This window comes from Phocoena sinus, chromosome 8, assembly GCF_008692025.1.
Source record: "Phocoena sinus isolate mPhoSin1 chromosome 8, mPhoSin1.pri, whole genome shotgun sequence".
In the NCBI taxonomy this organism is placed as follows: Eukaryota; Metazoa; Chordata; class Mammalia; order Artiodactyla; family Phocoenidae; genus Phocoena; species Phocoena sinus.
The window spans coordinates 29903160-29924000 of NC_045770.1; the positions used below are offsets into that span (position 1 = coordinate 29903160).

At 36.1% G+C, this 20841-nt stretch overlaps 1 protein-coding gene across 1 annotated transcript in view; it reads right to left on the reverse strand.

Annotated features, from left to right (window-relative positions):
• Positions 1-20841, reverse strand: part of DYNC2H1 (dynein cytoplasmic 2 heavy chain 1) — a 376258-nt gene that overhangs the window by 160070 nt on the left and 195347 nt on the right. The window contains 8 exon segments of the mRNA XM_032639512.1: positions 3648-3693; positions 3695-3721; positions 4715-4740; positions 4743-4806; positions 4808-4846; positions 6863-6940; positions 7737-7787; positions 9790-9855. Coding sequence (XP_032495403.1) covers positions 3648-3693; positions 3695-3721; positions 4715-4740; positions 4743-4806; positions 4808-4846; positions 6863-6940; positions 7737-7787; positions 9790-9855 — 397 coding nt within the window.

Consider the following 20841-nt stretch of genomic DNA (forward strand, 5'->3'; position numbering starts at 1 on the left):
GAAGTCAGAATATCTGCATCTGGTAACTGCTATTTTGAAAAAGTAATGCAGTAGATTCAAAACTGCTATTTTGAAAAAGTAATGCAGTAGACTGTGTTAGTACACAAGGCTTGGTTTGTAGGATTATATTAAAGCAGCATGCCTGAAAGTTTTGAGGCATGTTCTGCTAACTTAAATCTTCAAACCAAAACTACTTTCATAAATGCATCTTTATAAGTTACTATTTTAAAGTTTATAGATTATAAAAAGGATTGCTAAAACTTAATAAAAGTCTTTCCATATGAATAATGTTTGAGAAATTATATTTGAAATCAAATCTCTAAAATTTGATTAAAAAGATAAGTGCTTGTCATTTTCCAGCAATATGAACTTTTAAAACTTATTCATACAGTAAAAACCTCCAATTTTATATAAAACTGTATTAATAAAACCACTTGACCAAATACAAAGTCATCAGGCCATATACCAGTATATATGGCTTTTGCTTAGAAATAGGTAGAGTATAATTTTAGAAGTATATTAAACTTCCAAAGCATTTGAATATGTGCATATCATGAGGTTTTCACTTATGCCATTAAACCTTAAATGTCATTTAACCTAGAGATGAAATAATACAATACAGAAGTATTCCAGACAAATTCAATAAGAAAGGTCATGTGCAATGTGGCACAAAGAGCATATTTTTAAAGACTACATGGGTGAGAAAAGAACAGCCTCCTAAGAACTTCTCTGAAATTGCCTCATTTTACTTAAACTTGCATTTGAGTTATAGGAACAGACAAAAAATATATATAAATGAGCAAGAAATATATCAGTTAGTGTTAAGAAATGGGTAAAGAATTAAAGCAAGTAGATGTGTTGGTACTGATTAAATGGCCCGGAAAGGCCTCTCTGAAAATGCAACGTTAACATCTGAATGATACAGAGGAGCCAACAATTAATAAAAAAGAAAAAACAAACAAAAACAGAGAACAAACAGTGCAAAAGCCCTAAGGTTGTTTTCCCCACGAAGGCACAGTGGCAGGCAAGAAGGAAACAAGATGAGGTTAGAGAAGAAGGTTGGCGCCAGACTGTGTGGGGCTTTGTAAGCTTATACAGTTGACCTGTAGATAATGCAGGGGGGTTATGGACACTGACTGTCCACAGGCAAAAATCTGAACATAGCTTAGAGTTGACCTTCTGTATCCGTAGTTCCTCTGTATCCACGGTTCCTCCATACCCGGAGTCCCACATATTCAGATTCAACCACCTGCGGATCATGTAGTACTGTAGTATTTACTATTAGAAAAAAATCTGCATAAAAGTGGACCTGCACAGTTCAAAACCATGCTGTTCAAGCATCAATCATATATAAATCTGGAATTCATTCTAAGTGTTTTTTGAAAAGATTTTGGAAATTTTAAGCAAAAAAGAGAGATGATTTGGTTTAAGTTTTTAAAAGCTCACACAGCCTTCTGGAGAGAATGGACTGAAGAGGAAGCGCAAACTGAGGCAGGGAGACCGATGAGGAAAGCGGTCTCTGATTTAACACACACTTACAGTGCCCATGTGCCAGAAGCTGTTTAAGGCACTGGGGCACAACCATGAACAAAACAAAGCTTGTGCCCTCATGTGGCTAATATTCTAGTTGGGGAAAAGGAAATTAATAAACAGGTAAATAACAATATGTCAGATGGTGATAATAGTTAAAATAAACAAGGCAAAGGAGGATATGAAGAGCTGAGGAAAGAGTACATTATTATATAGACAGTGCTCAGAGAAAGTATTAACTTAAAAGATGACAATTGAGCAGAGAAGCAAGGGTGATAACTGGGGGTGGAAATCTGCTGGAAGAAGGAACAGCAAGTGCAAAGGCCTTGAGACTGCAGAAACAAACTTGCAGCACTAGAAAAAACAGGAAAAAGCCTACTGTGGTTGTTAAAGATTGAGCAAGGGTGACAGTGGTAGGAGATGAGATCTGAGGGGAAGAAGAGGACCAGAAGAGGTAAGACCCTGTAACACACTGGAGGGACTCTGAGAAAGATGAGGTGCCATCAGAGAGTTAGAACGGAGAAGTGATATGATCTAACTTATATTTCAAGAGACACTCTAGCTGCTATGCTGAGAATAAACTGGAAGTGGGAAAGAAAGAAAGCCTGATATAATGGTGGCTTGAAAAAAGTGGTAGATGGTAGTGGAAGTATGAGAAGTAATTAGATTCTCCACATTATGAAGATAGAGCCAAAGCTATGGCAGTAAATGAGGTGAGAGATGATGGTGGTTTGCATTAGGTTGGTAATAATGACACCAAGTAAATGAATTCAGAGTAAGTTTTAGAGTTGGAGCCAAAAGGACTAGCTGGTAGATTGGGTATATGAAGTAACGAAAAGAGAGAAAGGATCACTTCTGGGTTTTTTGTTTTGAGCAACTGAGTGGATCCTAATACAGACAAATCAAAAGTTCTGTATTGGTCATCTGACATTCATAAGAAAACATCAAATGAGCATCTGTATATATGATCCTAGAATTCCACAGAGAGGTTGGTGTTAGAAATAAGAGATATAAAAGTCAGTAATTTACAAATGATATTTAAAGTCAGGAACTGAATGAGGTCATGAAAGAATGTATAATAATGAAAGAAGGGAACCCAGGGCAAGGACTGCAGTGGAAGGAAGAATATTCCCAACATTTAAGAAGGAAGGAAGATACTCCAACATACAGAGAAGCAACCAATAAAGGAAAGAGAAAAGGAAAATCCTAAAAGGATTGAGAAATGAAAGAGGAAACATAATAATCAAGAGAAGAAAGTGGGAAAGTGTTTAAAGAAGGAACAAATGGACAACTCTGTTGAGAGATCAAGTAAGATAAAAGCACAGAAGTCACTATGGAAATAGATATATGGAAGAAGACCTCATTAAACCTTAACAAGAGCAATCTTGTGGAACTTTAGGGAGGAAGTACAAATAGAATGAGTTGAAGGTTAGAATAAGAGTTGAGGAAATGGATTACTGTGGTCTTTGACTATGGACACACTTTCAGGATGTTTTGTTGTAGAAGAAAATAAAGAAATGGGATGATAGAAAGGGGATAGAGGGTCATGGGCAGCATTTTTAAGACAGGTGATACTAAAATATGTTTGTATACTAACAGAAAGGATCCAGTAAAGAAGGTGAAATTGATGATGCAGGAAAAAGGGATAATGGCAGAAATGAAAAAGGAAGAGCAAAATGGCTGGCCTTTAAATTGGAGCAAGGACATTCATTCAGAGTAACAGAAGGGAAAGCAGAATGAGTATGAGTACCGTTGTAGGTAGCTGGTAGAACTGTTAGTGGGAAATAAACATTTTTCTGTCTTATTGCTTCTATTTTCTCAAAAAATGCTAGTAAAAGGTTACTTCAAGGGACTTCCCTGGCGGTCCAGTGGTTTAAGACTCCGTGCTTCCAGTGCAGGGGGTGCGGGTTTGATCCCTGATAGGGGAACTAAGATCCCACATGCCCCGTGAAGTGGCCAAAATAAAAACAAAAAAAAAACAGGTAGAGATTGTACATAAGTACGATAAAGGGGAAAAAATGTATAATCTTTCTAAACTAAGGTCAGCATAGAATAAAATGTAAATTAAAAACAAACTTCAGGTCACTGGTCTAGTTCTAGAAAAGAAGTGTACTTACCCAGAGTTTTACATGCAAATAGAGTCATGGCACTTTGCAATCTGTCCTGGTCTGAGAGCCTGTACCACAAGAACCTTAAATAAAGTGCAAAGTATTTTTAAATAATAAAGTTCCTAATAACAGCTGTAATTAAACAATAGTTAATGTTAAATTAAACAAATGTTTACCACAATATTTACTATGCCTAAAACTGTCACAATAGGTATATAAAAAGACACGTCTTTAATAGCCAAAATATTACTAAAATTCATCAGATCTACCATCAAAAGTAAACATCAGCATGTAAGGGTCATAGCATTAGCTATGTCTTCAGGAACTAATAAAGGGCCCAATGGCCAGTGAAAATAAGGGTATGTAGGTAAAGCATTCTTGGTGACAGCCGTGCAGAAGCATAAAACTCTTAACCAAAATTTTCAAACTACCAATTTTATGCTGAATCATACCTATCTGTTACTAGATGTTTAAGTTTTCAAATGAAGTTTTTCTCAGTTTTTTTTTTTTTTTTTTTAATTGTTTTTTAAACACACTTGGTGAAATAGAATTCAACAAGGGGCAGAAGCACAGCCAGCAGCCTAGTTAAGAGATATAAATGGAAGGGTCATTTCCTGGAGCATCAACTCCTGTGCCCTCTACAACCTAAGACTTTGGTCTAGCCAAAAGACTGAGTGGAACCCACCAGTAGGTTTCATCATTATATTTCGACACAAAATGGAAAAAAAAAGTTCCCTGTTCCTCACCATAAGGTCTTTTCCTTAGAGAGAACCCTGGGAAAAGAGTGAAGAGCCTGTACAATCTATACTTTAACTTCTTTTGGTAAGACGTGTTCTCTATTGAGAAATCTCCCTTGGGTCAGAGGCAGAGGAAGTAAGAAAAGCTACAGTGGGAGACACACTACCCAGAAACGTTGCCAATGATTTCATTGTCTGGACAAGGTGGCAAAAGCAGAAAGCCCTTTCCCACATATGCCCATTAAGGTTATGTGACACCCTAAAGGCAAAGCTTTTATTTAAATGGCTTCTGAGTGACAACAGAAACATTAAATACATTTACGTGTTTAGACAATTTACCTGCTGAAATAAGGAAACTTTCTTGCAAGAATAGATGGAAACTCTTGCTCACATGTTGAATTATGATAATAAGTATGCCACAAAGCTACATCTTTCAAAACAGAGGGTCTGATAAAGACTGGGGAGAGCAATCTAAAAAATAAAAATAACCATATATACTGAGCTACAAGCAAATATAAATACACACACATACAACCATACTAAATAACACACACACTAAAAAAAGTAAGTTGGAAACCAATTATTGATATTTACCATTTGTTTTCCTATTCGTGGTTGGCTTATCTAATCACTTTCTAGATCAGAAACAGTATGGCAGACTTATCTAATCCAGAATTAAACAAAAGCAAATATTTCCAAAGTAGTACTAAATCAATACTGCAAATTAACAAATCTTTTCTCTATGTAAAAACATTTGTACCTATCTCCACCTTGTGGGGGAAAAGAATACTTTCATTAAAACCATGTGCAAATTTTAACCATTGCCAGAATGGAGTTCCATGTTAGAGTGCAAAAATATGACCCAGTTTCAAATCTTGACTCGTATACTTTCTCAGTGACCATAAGTAAGTGACTATATCACTCTGGGCCTTAGTTTCTTTATCTGTTAAATGAGGACAATAACAGTAGCTCCCCTCACAATGTTGAAAATATCTAATGAGATGATCCATTTTCAAAATTCTGCATACCTTGAACATAGTAAGTCATCAATAACTGCTGGCTACTCCTAACCGTTTTAAACCATGTGCTACTGTACCATTAGAATAGTTGTGAAGAAAAGCAGAGAAAGGAAAGGAAGAATGGAAACATATGTTACAGATTTTGAGAGAAGTATATTTGTCTTTCATTCCCCACAAAAACAACACTTTAGCCTGAGTTAAGAACACAGACAGAACTGTTGGGAGTTAGGCTTTTTCTTCCCCATGACCCCATCCTCACTGCCCAAGTCATACCAGGGGAAGAAACTGTGGGGAGGGGAAAGAAGGAAGGAGAGAAAGAGGAAAAAGACACTATATTTGGAAAACCTACATATCAAAGGCACGTAGGAATGTGGTGTCAGAATGCCTTAATTAAAATCATAGTTCCAAAACTTCCCAGCTATTTGATATTGGATAAATTATTTAACCTGTCTACACCTCAGTTTGCTCTTCTCAAAAACAGGCATAATTATGACCTCTTCAATAGGTCATTGTGATAATAAAATAAGATAATGCATCTGAAGTATTTAACATGATGCTTGGCACATAACAGTTCCTCAAAAATATGTATGAAATTGAAAAGAAAATAGGTTCACGCATTTTGCAACTCCCTGCACTGATTCTTATTTCTCATCTGTAAAAAGAAAGTTAATAATACCTCCTTCTTAAGGTTTGTGTGATAATTGAATAAGATAATTCATTTGAAAATGTTTTATAAACTAAAATGATAATAAAACACTAATGTATATTATAAACTTTCTCTGAATAGGAAAGCCCCCCTTTCCTAAATGTTTTGCATTTCTTTACTTAACAAGAAATTAGTATGTGAAAAAAAGCATCATTATAATTTTTTTTTTTTTTTTTTTTGGCGGTATGCGGGCCTCTCACTGTTGTGGCCTCTCCCATTGCGGAGCACAGGCTCCGGACACGCAGGCTCAGCGGCCATGGCTCACGGGCCCAGCTGCTCCGCGGCATGTGGGATCTTCCCAGACCTGGGCACGAACTCGTGTCCCCTGCATCGGCAGGCAGACTCTCAACCACTGCGCCACCAGGGAAGCCCCATCATTATAATTTTTAGGTTAACACAGTTAAGATTTTTTCCCAAGTGTAACCTCTCAGTAGATCAATTTTTCAAACAATTTTAACTGTATCATGTTGATTATTATTAAGTTTGCCATTAGGAGTTCATGAAATAGTTCAGAGGTCCTGCCCAATAATCCAGAAATCTCTTCAAATTCTCACTATTTTTCATAATTATTGATTTTATGCATTCTATTAAAATTGTTTAAGGGACTAATCAGAATAATTCTTGGATATTCTTTTACCCAGGGATTCTACATCATTTCACAAAAATATCAACACTGAGTATGAATAAGTAGCACATAAAAATATAAACAGAAATAACTCAAATACTAAAAAAAATAAATCTCTCATAGTAGAAGAGGAATACCTTTAATGTTGCCACTGCCCAGCTTCTTTCCTGGTCAATCCAAGACGGAAGTTGATCACGTATTCTTTGTTGAGAGTCCTTTTTAATAAGAGCAATTATTTTCCTTAGTATATCTGGTAAAACTCAGACTTTAAAAAAATTAAAAATTGACCAGCTAATTTTATGAACACTATTTTGAAAAAAACTCATTCTATGTATTCTTTAATTTTTATCTATTTTACAAGTCAATATGGTAAAATTCTACATAACATCAGGTACTAGTAAACATTTAGACAAATGTTACATTCATTTTCATAGGGCTTAATCTTTTGTAAAACTTCAGAAAAACTCAAATGTAATAAGAAACTTCCATAGAATTATACTATTTTTAATTATATTTTGCATGTCAGTCATAATCTAGGTTTCGCATTACAGTTTGGATAGGTTGCTTTGAAGAATAATATTATCCATTACATGTTTAAATAGAAAATTACTAGAGAAAAAGCTAAATTTGAATAAAGTTGTCAAAAATAAAATGAAGTAATTTTTAACTTTACTTATATAAGAAAATTTTCCTAGTTATGTTACGAGATTTGATCTTCTTCAAATTACAAAAGTTTTCTTGGAACCAAATATATATACACTGAAAAAAAGAAACCATATTAATTTCTTATATTTAATTAATATTCTCAGAAGAATACATGTCCTCAAGGACAAAAAAACACATATAGGTCCATTTTCTATTACGGCAATAGAGGCAATGATATAGTCCTCTAATTAAAATATAATTTCAACAGTAATTTAAAACTTCTCTCAAGCAAATTATATTTCATGAAAACAAAGCCAGAGTTATTTTCACTAAGAGTGAAATAATAATTTTGTTATTCTAACTTACAGCTTTCCGCAACATGTCTCCAACAACCACACCTGTAAATGTATCCCATTCCTATTAAATAAAAATATGAGAAACACACAAAAGATATTCTAACCATTTAACAAATCTTTTTAAATTTCCCCATAAGACAGCTTACAATTTAGCTTTCTAAAAACATGGAAAAAAATAAAACTCCTTTCATACCTTCCCACTCTACAACATTAACATAAGAATGAGTTCATGTACCATACCAACATAAAACATTAAAACAAAATCTACTAGAATAATTTTAAGACAAAAATAGAACTACAGGGCTTCCCTGGTGGCGCAGTGGTTGAGAGTCCGCCTGCCGATGCAGGGGACACGGGTTCGTGCCCCGGTCCGGGAAGATCCCACATGCCGGCGGCTGGGCCCGTGAGCCATGGCCGCTGAGCCTGCACGTCCGGAGCCTGTGCTCCGCAACGGGAGAGGCCACAACAGTGAGAGGCCCGTGTACCGCAAAAAAAAAAAAAAAAAAAAAAATAGAACTACATTATACATGTGAGTCTCAACATCTAAAAATTTAAATGTCTTATTCAATTTGCATTTGTCACTACCTTTAATTTTTCCTATTATATACTACTCCTCGCTAATAGATAAGCAGTAAGGTGCACCAAAAGTTTAAAAATTGTGTATATTGGGAAAAATAGAGAAAAGTACTACCACTAACTTATCTTTTCCAACATATTGGGAGAAGACTGCCATTACTCCTTTTTTTAAAAAAATTAACCCATGGAATCAAAATTGATCAAGTGTTACAGAATCTAGAGCTCTTAGAAAATCTATGTCTTCACTCTGGGTTACCCATTCAGATAATTATGGGCACTACCATATTATTTGTTACACATTGGCCAGCAAATAAAGCCAGGACATATTAAAATTTGAGAGCCATATGGAAAAATTACCAAAGCAACATACTTCCTGCCTCCACCCACCCTGACCACTCATTCTTCCTACTGAAGTTATACAGTCACAAATAAATAAAATACAAATTATCACTATTACTTTATGCAAGTCAAATAAAACTGTTCTCCTTTCCCCATGATAATTTATTTATACTCCAGGAGGGAAAACTAGGGAAAATTAAGTCTTATACAGCAGAACATATTGAGCATGGTGAAAAACATACAGGAGGAGGGAAAGGCATCAAAGTAAATAGTTTAAATAAAAAGAGTCAAGTTAAATTTGGAAGAAACTATACAAGTCAGCCAGAGCATGTGGAGTTAGAGAAAAAGAGAGAACAGTCACATGGAATGGTATGCATTCTTTTAACTATTCAAATGAGGGGAACCCAGAGCATAGTTACAATCTGACCATAGAGAGTTAAAGGTTACTAGGTCAAAGTGCACTGTCCATATATACTATTCGCTGCCACCCTGGCTACTGAATGCTCACTTTAATGATAATGGCATAATAATGAGAAAAATCACTTACAAATAATTTTTTTAATATTAGAAGCAGGTCAGAGATGGATTACTTAGTTCTATCTTGAAGGAAATTATTTTCAGGTTTGAGAGGGGGTTATATGGTAGACCAGAAATGAAGTCACAGACAAAAAAAGATAAATTATACATTAAAATATTAACATAAACCTGCAGGCTCAAAGAAGGCTTCTAAGAACTGCCCACCCTCTTGCTTCATCTGCTGACTCTGAGCAAGTCAGTGGAGGTAATAAATAATGTAGTGGCATACCCATATTGTTTAACTTTTTTATATTTATCAGTTCCACTGCTTAGACGAGGGAAATAAGAAGGCTGACACTACTGGTGCCCTGGAAAAGTGGACTTATGTTCAGAAAAATCTAGGTAGCATGGTAAGTTAGAGTTCTTTCCCTGCCTTACCATTGCTTCAGAATACTGGGCTCACCCAAACGAGAGTACAACTGTAAATCAGCATCTTACACTAAACTTCTAAGTAAAAAATAGATTGACATGTAATTTCTAGCCTTAAGTAACTTCTAATCTAACCATAAGTCCACCCATTACCAGATTTCTTTGCAACTTTTTAAATAATTTTCTCCTTTCCTTCCACTTACATTTTCTTGAAAAAGTTCAGGATGCATGCCTCGAACGAAATGCAAAGCAAACATCAACTGATCAGCCTGAAAAGAATAACAGATGTTATCTTGCTTTTTCTAAATTTGTGTTTTTGGAAAAGCATAGTCCTTAAATTTTGGTTCACAAAATCTGTATTCTGTCATCTAATAATCTACTTTTATCATCTACATATGACAACTCTTCTAAGTTGGGGATGAGAGTACAGAGAGAGTGCTAACACTTTTAGAGATAGTGCTAAGGATTAATCAGTGTGTACATCTCATTAAAAAAAACAGATTTAACTAGCTGAAATATGATAGTGAGGTTTAGATTAGTCATTACTAACCAGATCAACCTTTTGGATTAGTAATCTTCAATTTGTCAGTATGTTATATTCTCCTGAATATTCTGTATGCCCCTAAATCAAGAAACTTCACTTCTAGAAATTTATGCAGGGGATCAAAAATGTACTCCTAGAGAAGAAATAAGGATATTCATTGCAAGGTTTTTAAAATGTTTATTTATTTATTTGGCTGTGCCAGGTCTTAGTCACAGCACATGGGATCTTCGCTGTGGCACATGGGATCTTCAGCGTAGCGTGCAAGATCTTCGTTGCATCATGCGGGGTCTTTGGTTGTGGCATGAGGACTCTTAGTTGCGGCATGTGAACTCTTAGTTGCGGCATGCATGTGGGATCTAGTTCCCTGCCCAGGGATCAAACCCGGGCCCCCTACATTGGGAGCATGGAGCCTTAACCACTGGACCAGCAGGGAAGTCCTGCAAGGCTTTTTATAATGGAGGGAAAACTGAAATAAATGTTCAAAAGTCTATCATGAATAACAGTCAAATCAAAGTGTATAGCATAGCTCATATTGTTTATTTAAACAAATATGTTTATATAAACAGATATGGATATACATCTGCAAAAGAAATTAGAAATAGATATCAAAATTTTTATCAGTGATTTATTTTTGAGATTACAGGTTATTTTTATTTCATTATTTTTTCTTAGGTGTATTTTGCAAACTTTCTAAAATAAGCTTATATCATTTCCATAAAAAAAAAAACCAGCAACCAGTTTACTAACAAAACCATCTGCTCAAGCACCATCTTTCCTACCAAGTTCTAATTCAAACTTTATTTAGCTTTTCCCATATTGTAAATAATACTTTATTCGTATCTGTGCATGCTTATAAACCTACAGATAAATATAAGGATATTACAATACAATATATGCAAAAGATATGCTCAACAAAAAAAGATCCTCCTGTAAATACTACCAGCAAGTGATCTCCTTGCCTGCAAGAAAACCACCCCTCTGTTGGAAAAATCCAGTGTCTTGAATAATACAAAATAATAATTTATTTTATAAAAGTATATATTGGGGGCTTCCCTGGTGGCGCAGTAGTTGAGAGTCCGCCTGCCGATGCAGGGGACATGGGTCCGTGCCCCGGTCCAGGAGGATCCCACATGCCGTGGAGCGGCTGGGCCTGTGAGCCATGGCCGCTGAGCCTACGTGAACAGAGCGTGTGCTCCGCAACGGGAGAGGCCACAACAGTGAGAGGGGCCCACGTACCACAAAAAAAAAAAAAAAAGTATATATTGGGTATGTTTGTGTGTGTATATATACACATATATATATAGCAAGTACTCAATAAATATGTATTAAGTGAATAACTAAAAAACAAACATGTTCACAACTACAACACAGTCAATGAGTGAAAATAAAGCATAAAACCTGGAAGCAGATGGCCATCACTCAGGTATGAGAAAAAACAGTTACAACCAACTACAGTGTATATAAAATAGCTAACATGTGGCTTAAAATATATAAAAAGCAAGGCATATCATTGGGAGACATGTGTAATATTCTTTGGAATTAGAAGGTTAGAATTCAGGTTTGGCTGGAGACTTTGCTGGTGGTCCAATGGTTAAGAATCCGTCTTGCAATGCACTGGACACCGGTTCAGTCCCTGGTCGGGGAACTAAGATCCCACATGCCGCGAGGCAACTAAGCCCGCGTGCCACAACTACTGAGCCCACATACTCTGGAGCCCGTGCATCACAACTAGAGAGAAGCCTGTGCACTGCACTGAAGAGCCCACTCTCCACAATGAAAGATCCCGCATGCCACAACTAAGACAACGCATCCAAAAAATAAATAAGTAAATATAAAAAAAGAGAATATTAAAAAAAGGAATTCAGGTTTGGGATTGAACAGTAGCTAGCTGTATAAGGCAGTAAGTTGCTTATTTTACACACTAATGAATATTGTAAATGATTATAATAGCATCCCTCATCTAAGGTAAAGAAATAATGATTAAGATAAACAAGACAATAAATGTATTACTTTGAAGGCTTCATCACTTAATAATACAGTTAACTCTTTTTTACACACATATAATGCACACACAGTATTAATACATTTATTTAGCCATTTCTTTCTTTGAACTAAGGAAGAGTAATGTAGTCTCTAGTGTTAGTGGAGAGAAGAGAAGGCTCTACAACTCTCTGAGCCCCAGATTATCCACTGGAGTCAAAGAACTACTTTATTGATTATTACTGAGCCAAGCTCTAAAATGTTGGCAAAAAATAGGCACATATTATGTAGTCAATAAATGGGTAATGGTGGTCATCCTTTTCTTTGTTTTCTAGTCACAGAAGACATCCTGACCTTAGGGATAAACCTATAATCAAGTTGGCCCAATCTCAATATATCATGCCACAGATAATGGTACAAGGGATGATGCCATATGACCTAAGCCAGGCAAACCAGGATCATCTTCTATGATTTTCCAACTGGGAGATGGCAGAAGAAAGCTGTTTATGGTAGCTGTCTGGTTGCCTAGCTGTACCAATGAATCCCTTTAGCCATAAGAATTTAACAATGATTTTATAATGAGGAAAAATGATAATTCAAGAATAAACATAAAAATATAGTTTACTGAGAGACAGAGGACACATTCCCAATTACCCTGAGGTAAAATCAAGAATGAATTAATCAAACTTAAGGATTATTTGAATATTTGTTTCAAAAAAAACCTGTCAATAACCAGAGTTTAGAAAACATTTTGGACCTATAATATCCTTGATCTTCCGAGCTTATGAGTCGGAAAATTTGGGTGTTTTAATTTAAGTTCAATTTATTTCAGTATGCTTGGGTTCTGTTACAAAATAATTTAATATCAAGAGGATACATAATAAACAAAATTTCAACTGATCATCTACATAATTAACTAGCTGAATGAAGAAAAACAGTAAGAGACAGTAGACCACTGGATGGTATATGTCAGCCACATATTCCATACCATGCCATCACACACACATCATACTCTAGTAAAAATTCAAAAAGAGTGAGACTATTAGAGAAGGATTAATACAATATGAGAGAATCTTAAAGTTAACTTTATAGCCGATAAGAAGTTCACATTTCCAAACGTAATGGTTTGTTTTAACCACATTCTATTACCAAGACGTCTTTGGCATCATGCAAAATGGGTTTGAATTCTAGCTCCAACACCCACTACATCTGAGTAACCTAGAGAAAGGTTAAAGCTCTAAATCTTGGCTTCTTCCTTTATATAATAGAATTGTTGTAGGAATTAATTAACAACGTGTTAAAGCACTTAGTGCCTAGAACACTGTAAGTCTTAAAAGGCGACAGATAGTAACTATCTGCTTTACAGTAAAAAGATATAGTATGTAATATTGGAAAGGAAATTTATTTCAAAAATATTCCATAAATCCCACAAATCTCAGAGACTAAGAAGCAGTAGAAAGTATAATTCATTCATTTTATTTCTACCCTATAATATTCATTGCTTTCAAATATGTTTAATGAAAAGTCTAAGTAGATGTTACCATATGAAGAAAAATCTTGTTTTAATCTCAAAGAAGTTGATATAGGATAGAACTCAGGCACTCACACTTGTGCTTGAAGCTAAATCATACATTTTAAAAAAGAATTCCATGCACATTTACCTATACTTCCAGAAACTCTAAAGGGTTAGATACAATACTAAAAGTTTCAAAGTTATCTAAGCAGAAGAAAATTATCTAAATTACCAAGATTCATTTTAATAACCACAGTTTATAAAATTTCTAAACACCCAACCAGAGAACTTCCATGTTTTTATTATAAGAAAACACATTTTGATAGGAAAAATACCATAATTCAAATTAAATGAGATGTAAGATAAATACAATCATGAGATGCTATAATTATTTTATTTGTAAAACATAATATTCATCTGAATTTTAATCAATCAACTAGCAAATTCATTTGAAGAAAGAGGCAAGGTGAGCTGCACAGGCATAAAGCTTAGAAGGACTTTGCATGAAAAAACTTCTATTTATACATAACCAGACATTCTTCCTATACCATTTCAAATCTTTTAGACAATAATTCCATAAGGGGAAACAATAAGAATCATACGGTCTCACAACATTTTCTTTAACCTGTTTCTGTACTCTCGCCCAATATAGTTGGAAATTATTTAATACACCAACAAATTCCATTATTTTGTATCTATTTGAAACAATAAACTGTGATGAAGAAATGATATGTAAAGGTACTAACTTGTACATAGGTTTACTATAATCATCATAAGTTTGGGGAAACCAAATGTGCTACTTATCCTATCATTGTCTAAGGTACTTAGATTACTGAAATAAACACTTTTGAACTCATGAATAAAAAGAATGATATAGCTAATAATCTAAACTGAAAATACTAGACAATTTTCCCCATTTGGTTTAGTTCATTTTCTGATATAAAACAAGTCAATCATTTTTCTGTTCCAGGTCAAGATGCTTTCAGTTCAATGTGATGTGAATACTAATAATTCTCTCTCTATTTCAAGAGTCTATTGTTGTCATACTGCTCTCACTAACACAACAGCAAAACCAGCATTAGAGAAGTTCTGGCAGTCAGTTTAACGTAACGCTGACTGCTAAAAACCGAAAACCTTTCACTAAAATATAAAATTGGTTCCATCCTAAGTAAGGTTAGAGTGCTAAATCTTGAGAAATGCACCTCAGTTTTACAATTAATATGCTTTCTGAATTTTTATTCACCACTGAAACTCTATGGAATGCTGAATTCAAGATGAATAGATTTAATATCACTCCTATAGAAATACGAATTTTACAAAACAGATATTCCATTATCAATTAAAAACATGTCTTAAGAGACCTTCAAGATGGCAGAGGAGTAAGATGTGGAGATCACCTTCCTCCACACAAATACATCAGAAATAAAACTATATGTGGAACAAGTCCTACAGAACACCTACTGAATGCTGGCAGAAGACCTCAGACTTCCCAAAAGGCAAAAAACTCCCCATGTACCTGCATAGGGCAAAAGAAAAAAAAAAAAAAAAAACAGAGACAAAAACAATAGGGACAGGACCTGCACCTCTGGGAAGGAGCTGTGAAGGAGGAAAAGTTTCCACACACTACGAAGCCCCTTCACTGGCAGAGACAGGGGGGTGCTGGTGGGGAAGCTTTGGAGCCATGCAGCAATAAGGGTGCAGAAGGCAAAGTGGAAAGATTCCCGCACAGGGGATCGGTGCCGACCAGAACTCACCAGGCTGAGAGGTTTGTCTGCTCACCCGCTGGGACGGGTCAGGGCTGGGAGCTGAGGCTCGGGCTTTGGAGGTCAGATCCCAGGGAGAGGACTGGGGTTGGCTGCGTGAACACAGCCTGAAGGGGGCTAGTGCACCACAGCTAGCCAGGAGGGTGTCCGGGAAAAAGTATGGACCTGCCTAAGAGGCAAGAGACCATTGTTTCCGGGTGCGTGAAGAGAAGGGATTCAGAGCACCGCCTAAACAAGCTCCAGAGATGTGCAAAAGCCATGGCTATCAGCGTGGACACCACAGACGGGCATGAAACGCAAACGCTGCTGCTGCAGCCACCAAGAAACCTGTGTGCAAGCACAGGTCACTATCCACACCTCCCCTCCCCGGAGCCTGTGCAGCCCACTACTGCCAGGGTCACGTGATGCAGGGACAACATCCCCAGGAGAACAAACGGCGGGCCTCAGGCTGTTGCAACGTCATGCTTTATATTTGTTTAGTATTTAGAGTTTATTATCATTGGTAGATCTGTTTATTGATTTGGTTGCTCTCTTCCTTTTTATATATATATATATTTTTTTTCCTTTTTCTCTTTTTGTGAGTGTGTATGTACATGCTTCTTTGTGTGACTTTTGCCTGTATAGCCTTGCTTTTACCATTTGTCCTAGGGTTCTGTCTGTCCATTTTTTTTAAATTTTTTTATTTTTTAGCATAGCTTTTAGCACTTGTTCTGATTGGTAGAATTGTTTTTGGTTTGGTTGCTCTCTTTTTTCTTTCTTTCTTTTTTTCCTTTTTTCTCTCTTTTTTTTATTTACAACTTTTTTTAATAATTATATTTTATTCTAATAACTTTATGTTATTTTATTATTTTATATTTTCTTTCTTTCTTTCTTTTTTTCTCCCTTTTCTTCTGAGCCATGTGACTGACAGGGTCTTGGTGCTCCAGCTGGGTGTCAGGCCTCTGCCTCTGAGGTGGGAGAGCCAACTTCAAGACACCGGTCTACCAGAGACCTCCTGGCTCCATGTAATATCAAACGGCAAAAGCTCTCCCAGAGATCACCATCTCAACGACCAGCAACCTACAGTGCTTGACACCTATGCCAAACAACTAGCAAGACAGGAATACAACCCCACCCATTAGCAGAAAGGCTGCCTAAAATCATAAAAAGGTCACAGACATGCCAAAACACACCACCAGATACGGTTTTGTCCAGCAGAAAGACAAGATCCAGTCTCATCCACCGAACACAGGCACTAGTCCCCTCCACCAGGAAGCCTACACAACCCACTGAACCAACCTTAGCCACTGGAGGAATACACCAAAAACAAAAGGAACTACGAACCTGCAGCCTGCGAAAAGGAGACCCCAAACACAGTAAGTTAAGCAAAATGCGAAGACAGAGAAACACATAGCAGGTGAAAGAGCAAGGTAAAAACCCACTAGACCAAACAAATGAAGAAGAAATAGGCAGTCTACCTGAAAAAGAATTCAGAGTAATGACAGTAAAGATGATCCAGAATCTTGGAAATAGAATGGAGAAAATACAAGAAACATTTAACAAGGACCTAGAAGAACTAAAGAACAAAGAAACAATGATGAACAACACAATAAATGAAATTAAAAATTTTCTAGAATAGATCAATAGCAGAATTACTGAAGCAGAAGAACGGATAAGTGACCTGGAAGATAAAATAGTGGAAATAACTACCACAGAGAAGAATAAAGAAAAAAGAATGAAAAGAATTGAGGACAGTCTTAGAGACCTCTAGGACAATATTAATTGCACCAGCATTTGAATTATTGGGGTCCCAAAGAAGAAGAAGAGAAAAAGAGAGGGACTGAGAAAATATTTGAAGCGATTATAGTTGAAAATTTCCCTAATATGGGATAGGAAAAGGTCAAGTTCAGGAAGCGCAGAGAGTCCCATACAGGATAAATACAAGGAGAAACACGCCAAGACACATATTAATCAAACTATCAAAAATTAAACACAAAGAAAAAATATTAAAAGCAGCAAGGGAAAAACAAGAAATAACATACAACATACATACAATACAACAACATACATACATACAACAAAAAGAAATCTCCATAAGGTTAACAGCTGATCCTTCAGCAAAAACTCTGCAAGCCAGAAGGGAGTGGCAAGACATTTTTAAAGTAATGAAAGGGAAGAACTTACAAACGAGACTACTCTACACAGCAAGGATCTCACTCAGATTCAATGGAGAAATTAAAACCTCCACAGACAAGCAAAAGCTAAGAGAACACAGCATCACCAAAACAGCTTTAAAACAAATGCTAAAGGAAATTCTCTAGGCAGGGAACACAAGAGAAGAAAAAGAACTACAATGGCACACCCAAAACAATTAAGAAAATGGTAAGAGGAACATACATATCAATAATTACCTTAAATGTAAAAGGATTAAATGCTCCAACCAAAAGACACAGACTGGCTGAATGGATACAAAAACAAGACCCGTATATGTGCTGTCTACAAGAGACCCACTTCAGACCTACAGACACAAACATACTGAAAGTGAGGGGAGGAAAAAAGATATTCCATGTAAATGCAAATCAAAAGAAAGCTGGAGTAGCAATTCTCGTATCAGATAAAATAGACTTTAAAATAAAGACTATTACAAGAGACAAAGAAGGACACTACATAATTATCAAGGGATCAATCTAAGAAAAAGATATAACAACTGTAAATATTTATGCATCCAACATAGGAGCACCTCAATACATAAGGCAAATGGTAACAGCTATAAAAGGGAAAATCCCCAGAGGAGGGGACTTTAACACACTGCTATCACCAATGGACAGATCATCCAAAATGAAATTAAATAAGGAAACAAAAGCTTTAAATGATACACTAAACAAGATGGACTTAATTGATATTTATAGCACATTCCATCCAAAACAACAGAATACACTTTCTTCTCAAGTGCTCATGGAACATTCTCCAGGATAGACGATACCTTGGGTCACGAATCAAGCCTTGGTAAATTTAAGAAAATTGAAATCGTATCAAGTAACTTCTGACCACAATGCTATGAGACTAGATATCAATTACAAAAAAAATCTGTAAAAAATACAAACACATGGAGGCTAAACAATACACTACTTAATAACAAAGTAATCACTGAAGAAATCAAAGAGGAAATCAAAAACTACCTAGAAACAAATGACAGTGAAAGCACAACCACCCAAAACCTGTGGGATGAAGCAAAAGCAGTTCTAAGAGGGAAGATGATAGCAATACAATCCTACCTCAAGAAATAAGAAACATCTCAAATAAATAACATAACCTTACATCTAAAGCAATTAGAGAAAGAAGAAAAAAAAAAAAACCCACAGAAGGAAAGAAATCATAAAGATCAGATCAGAAATAATAATAAACAGACACAAAGGAAACAATAGCAAAGATCAATAACACTAAAAGCTTGCTCTTTGAGAAGATAAACAAAATTGATAAACCATTAGACAGACTCATCAAGAAAAAAAGGGAGTAGACTCAAATCAACAGAATTAGACATGAAAAAGGAGAAGTAACAACTGACATGGCAGAAACACAGAGGATCATGAGAGATTACTACAAGCAACTATATGCCAATATAATGGACAACCTGGAAGAAATGGACAAATTCTTAGAAAAGCACAACCTTCCAAGACTGAACCAGGAAGAAATAGAAAATATAAACAGACCATTCACAAGCACTGAAATTGAGACTGTGAAAAAGAATATTCCAGCAAACAAAAGCCTAGGACCAGATGGCTTCACAGGCGAATTCTATCAAACATTTAGAGAAGAGCTAACACCTATCCTTCTCAAACTCCTCCAAAATATAGCAGATGGAGGAACACTCCCAAACTCATTCTACGAGGCCACCATCACCCTGATACCGAAACTAGACAAAGATGTCACAAAGAAAGAAAACTACAGGCCAATATCACTAATGAACATAGATGCAAAAATCCTCAACAAAATACTAGCAAACAGAAAGCAACAGCACATTAAAAGGATCATACACCATGATCAAGTGGGGTTTATCCCAGAAATGAATGGAGTCTTCAATATACACAAATCAATGTGATAAACCATACTAACAAACTAAATGAGAAAAAACGATATGATCAGCTCAATAGATGCAGAGTAAGCTTTCAACAAAATTCAACAGCCATTTATGATAAAAACTCTCTAGAAAGTAGGCAGAGTGGGAACTTACCTCAACATAATAAAGGCCATATATGACAAACCCACAGCCAACATCATTCTCAATGGTGAAAAACTGAAACCATTACCACTAAGATCAGGAACAAGACAAGGTTGTCGACTCTCAGCACTATTATTCAACACAGTTTTGGAAGTTTTAGCCACAACAATCAGAGAAGAAAAAGAAATAAAATGAATCCAATTTGGAAAAGAAGAAGTAAAACTGTCACTGTTTGCAGATGACATGATACTATATAGAGAATTCTAAAGATGCTACAAGAAAACTACTAGAGCTAATCAACAAATTTAGCAAAGTATCAGTATACAAAGTTAATGCACAGATATCTCTTGTATTCCTATACACTAATGATGAAAAATCTGAAAGAGAAATTAAGGAAACACTCCCATTTGCCACTGCAACAGAATAAATAAAATACCTAGGAATAAACCTACTTAAGGAGACAAAAGACCTGTATGCAGAAAACTATAAGACACTGATGAAAGAAATTAAAGATGATACAAACAGCTGGAGAGATATAACATGTTCTTGGATTGGAAGAATCAATATTGTGAAAATGACTCTACTACCCAAAGCAATCTACAGATTCAATGCAATCCCTATCAAACTACCAATGGCATTTTTCACAGAAATAGAACAAAAGGTTTCACAATTTGTATGGAAACACAAAAGACCCCGAATAGCCAAAGCAATCTTGAGAAAGAAAAACCAAGCTGGAGGAATCAGGCTCCCTGTCTTTAGACTATACTACAAAGCTACAGCAATCAAGACAGTATGGTACTGGCACAAAAACAGAAATATAGATCAATGGAACAGGATAGAAAGCCCAGAGATAAACCCACGCACATACAGTCACCCTATCTTTGAGAAAGGAGGCAAGAATATACAATGGAGAAAAGACAGCCTCTTCAATACACGGTGCTGGGAAAACTGGACAGCTCCATGTAAAAGAATGAAATTAGAACACTCCCTAACACCGTACACAAAAATAAACTCAAAATGGATTAGAGATCTAAATATAAGGCCAGACACTATAAAAGTTTTAGAGGAGGGCTTCCCTGGTGGCGCAGCGGTTGAGAATCTGCCTGCTAATGCAGGGGACACGGGTTCAAGCCCTGGTCTGGGAAGATCCCACATGCCGCAGAGCAACTAGGCCCGTGAGCCACAACTACTGAGCCTGCACGTCTGGAGCCTGTGCTCTGCAACAAGAGAGGCCACGATAGTGAGAGGCCCGTGCAC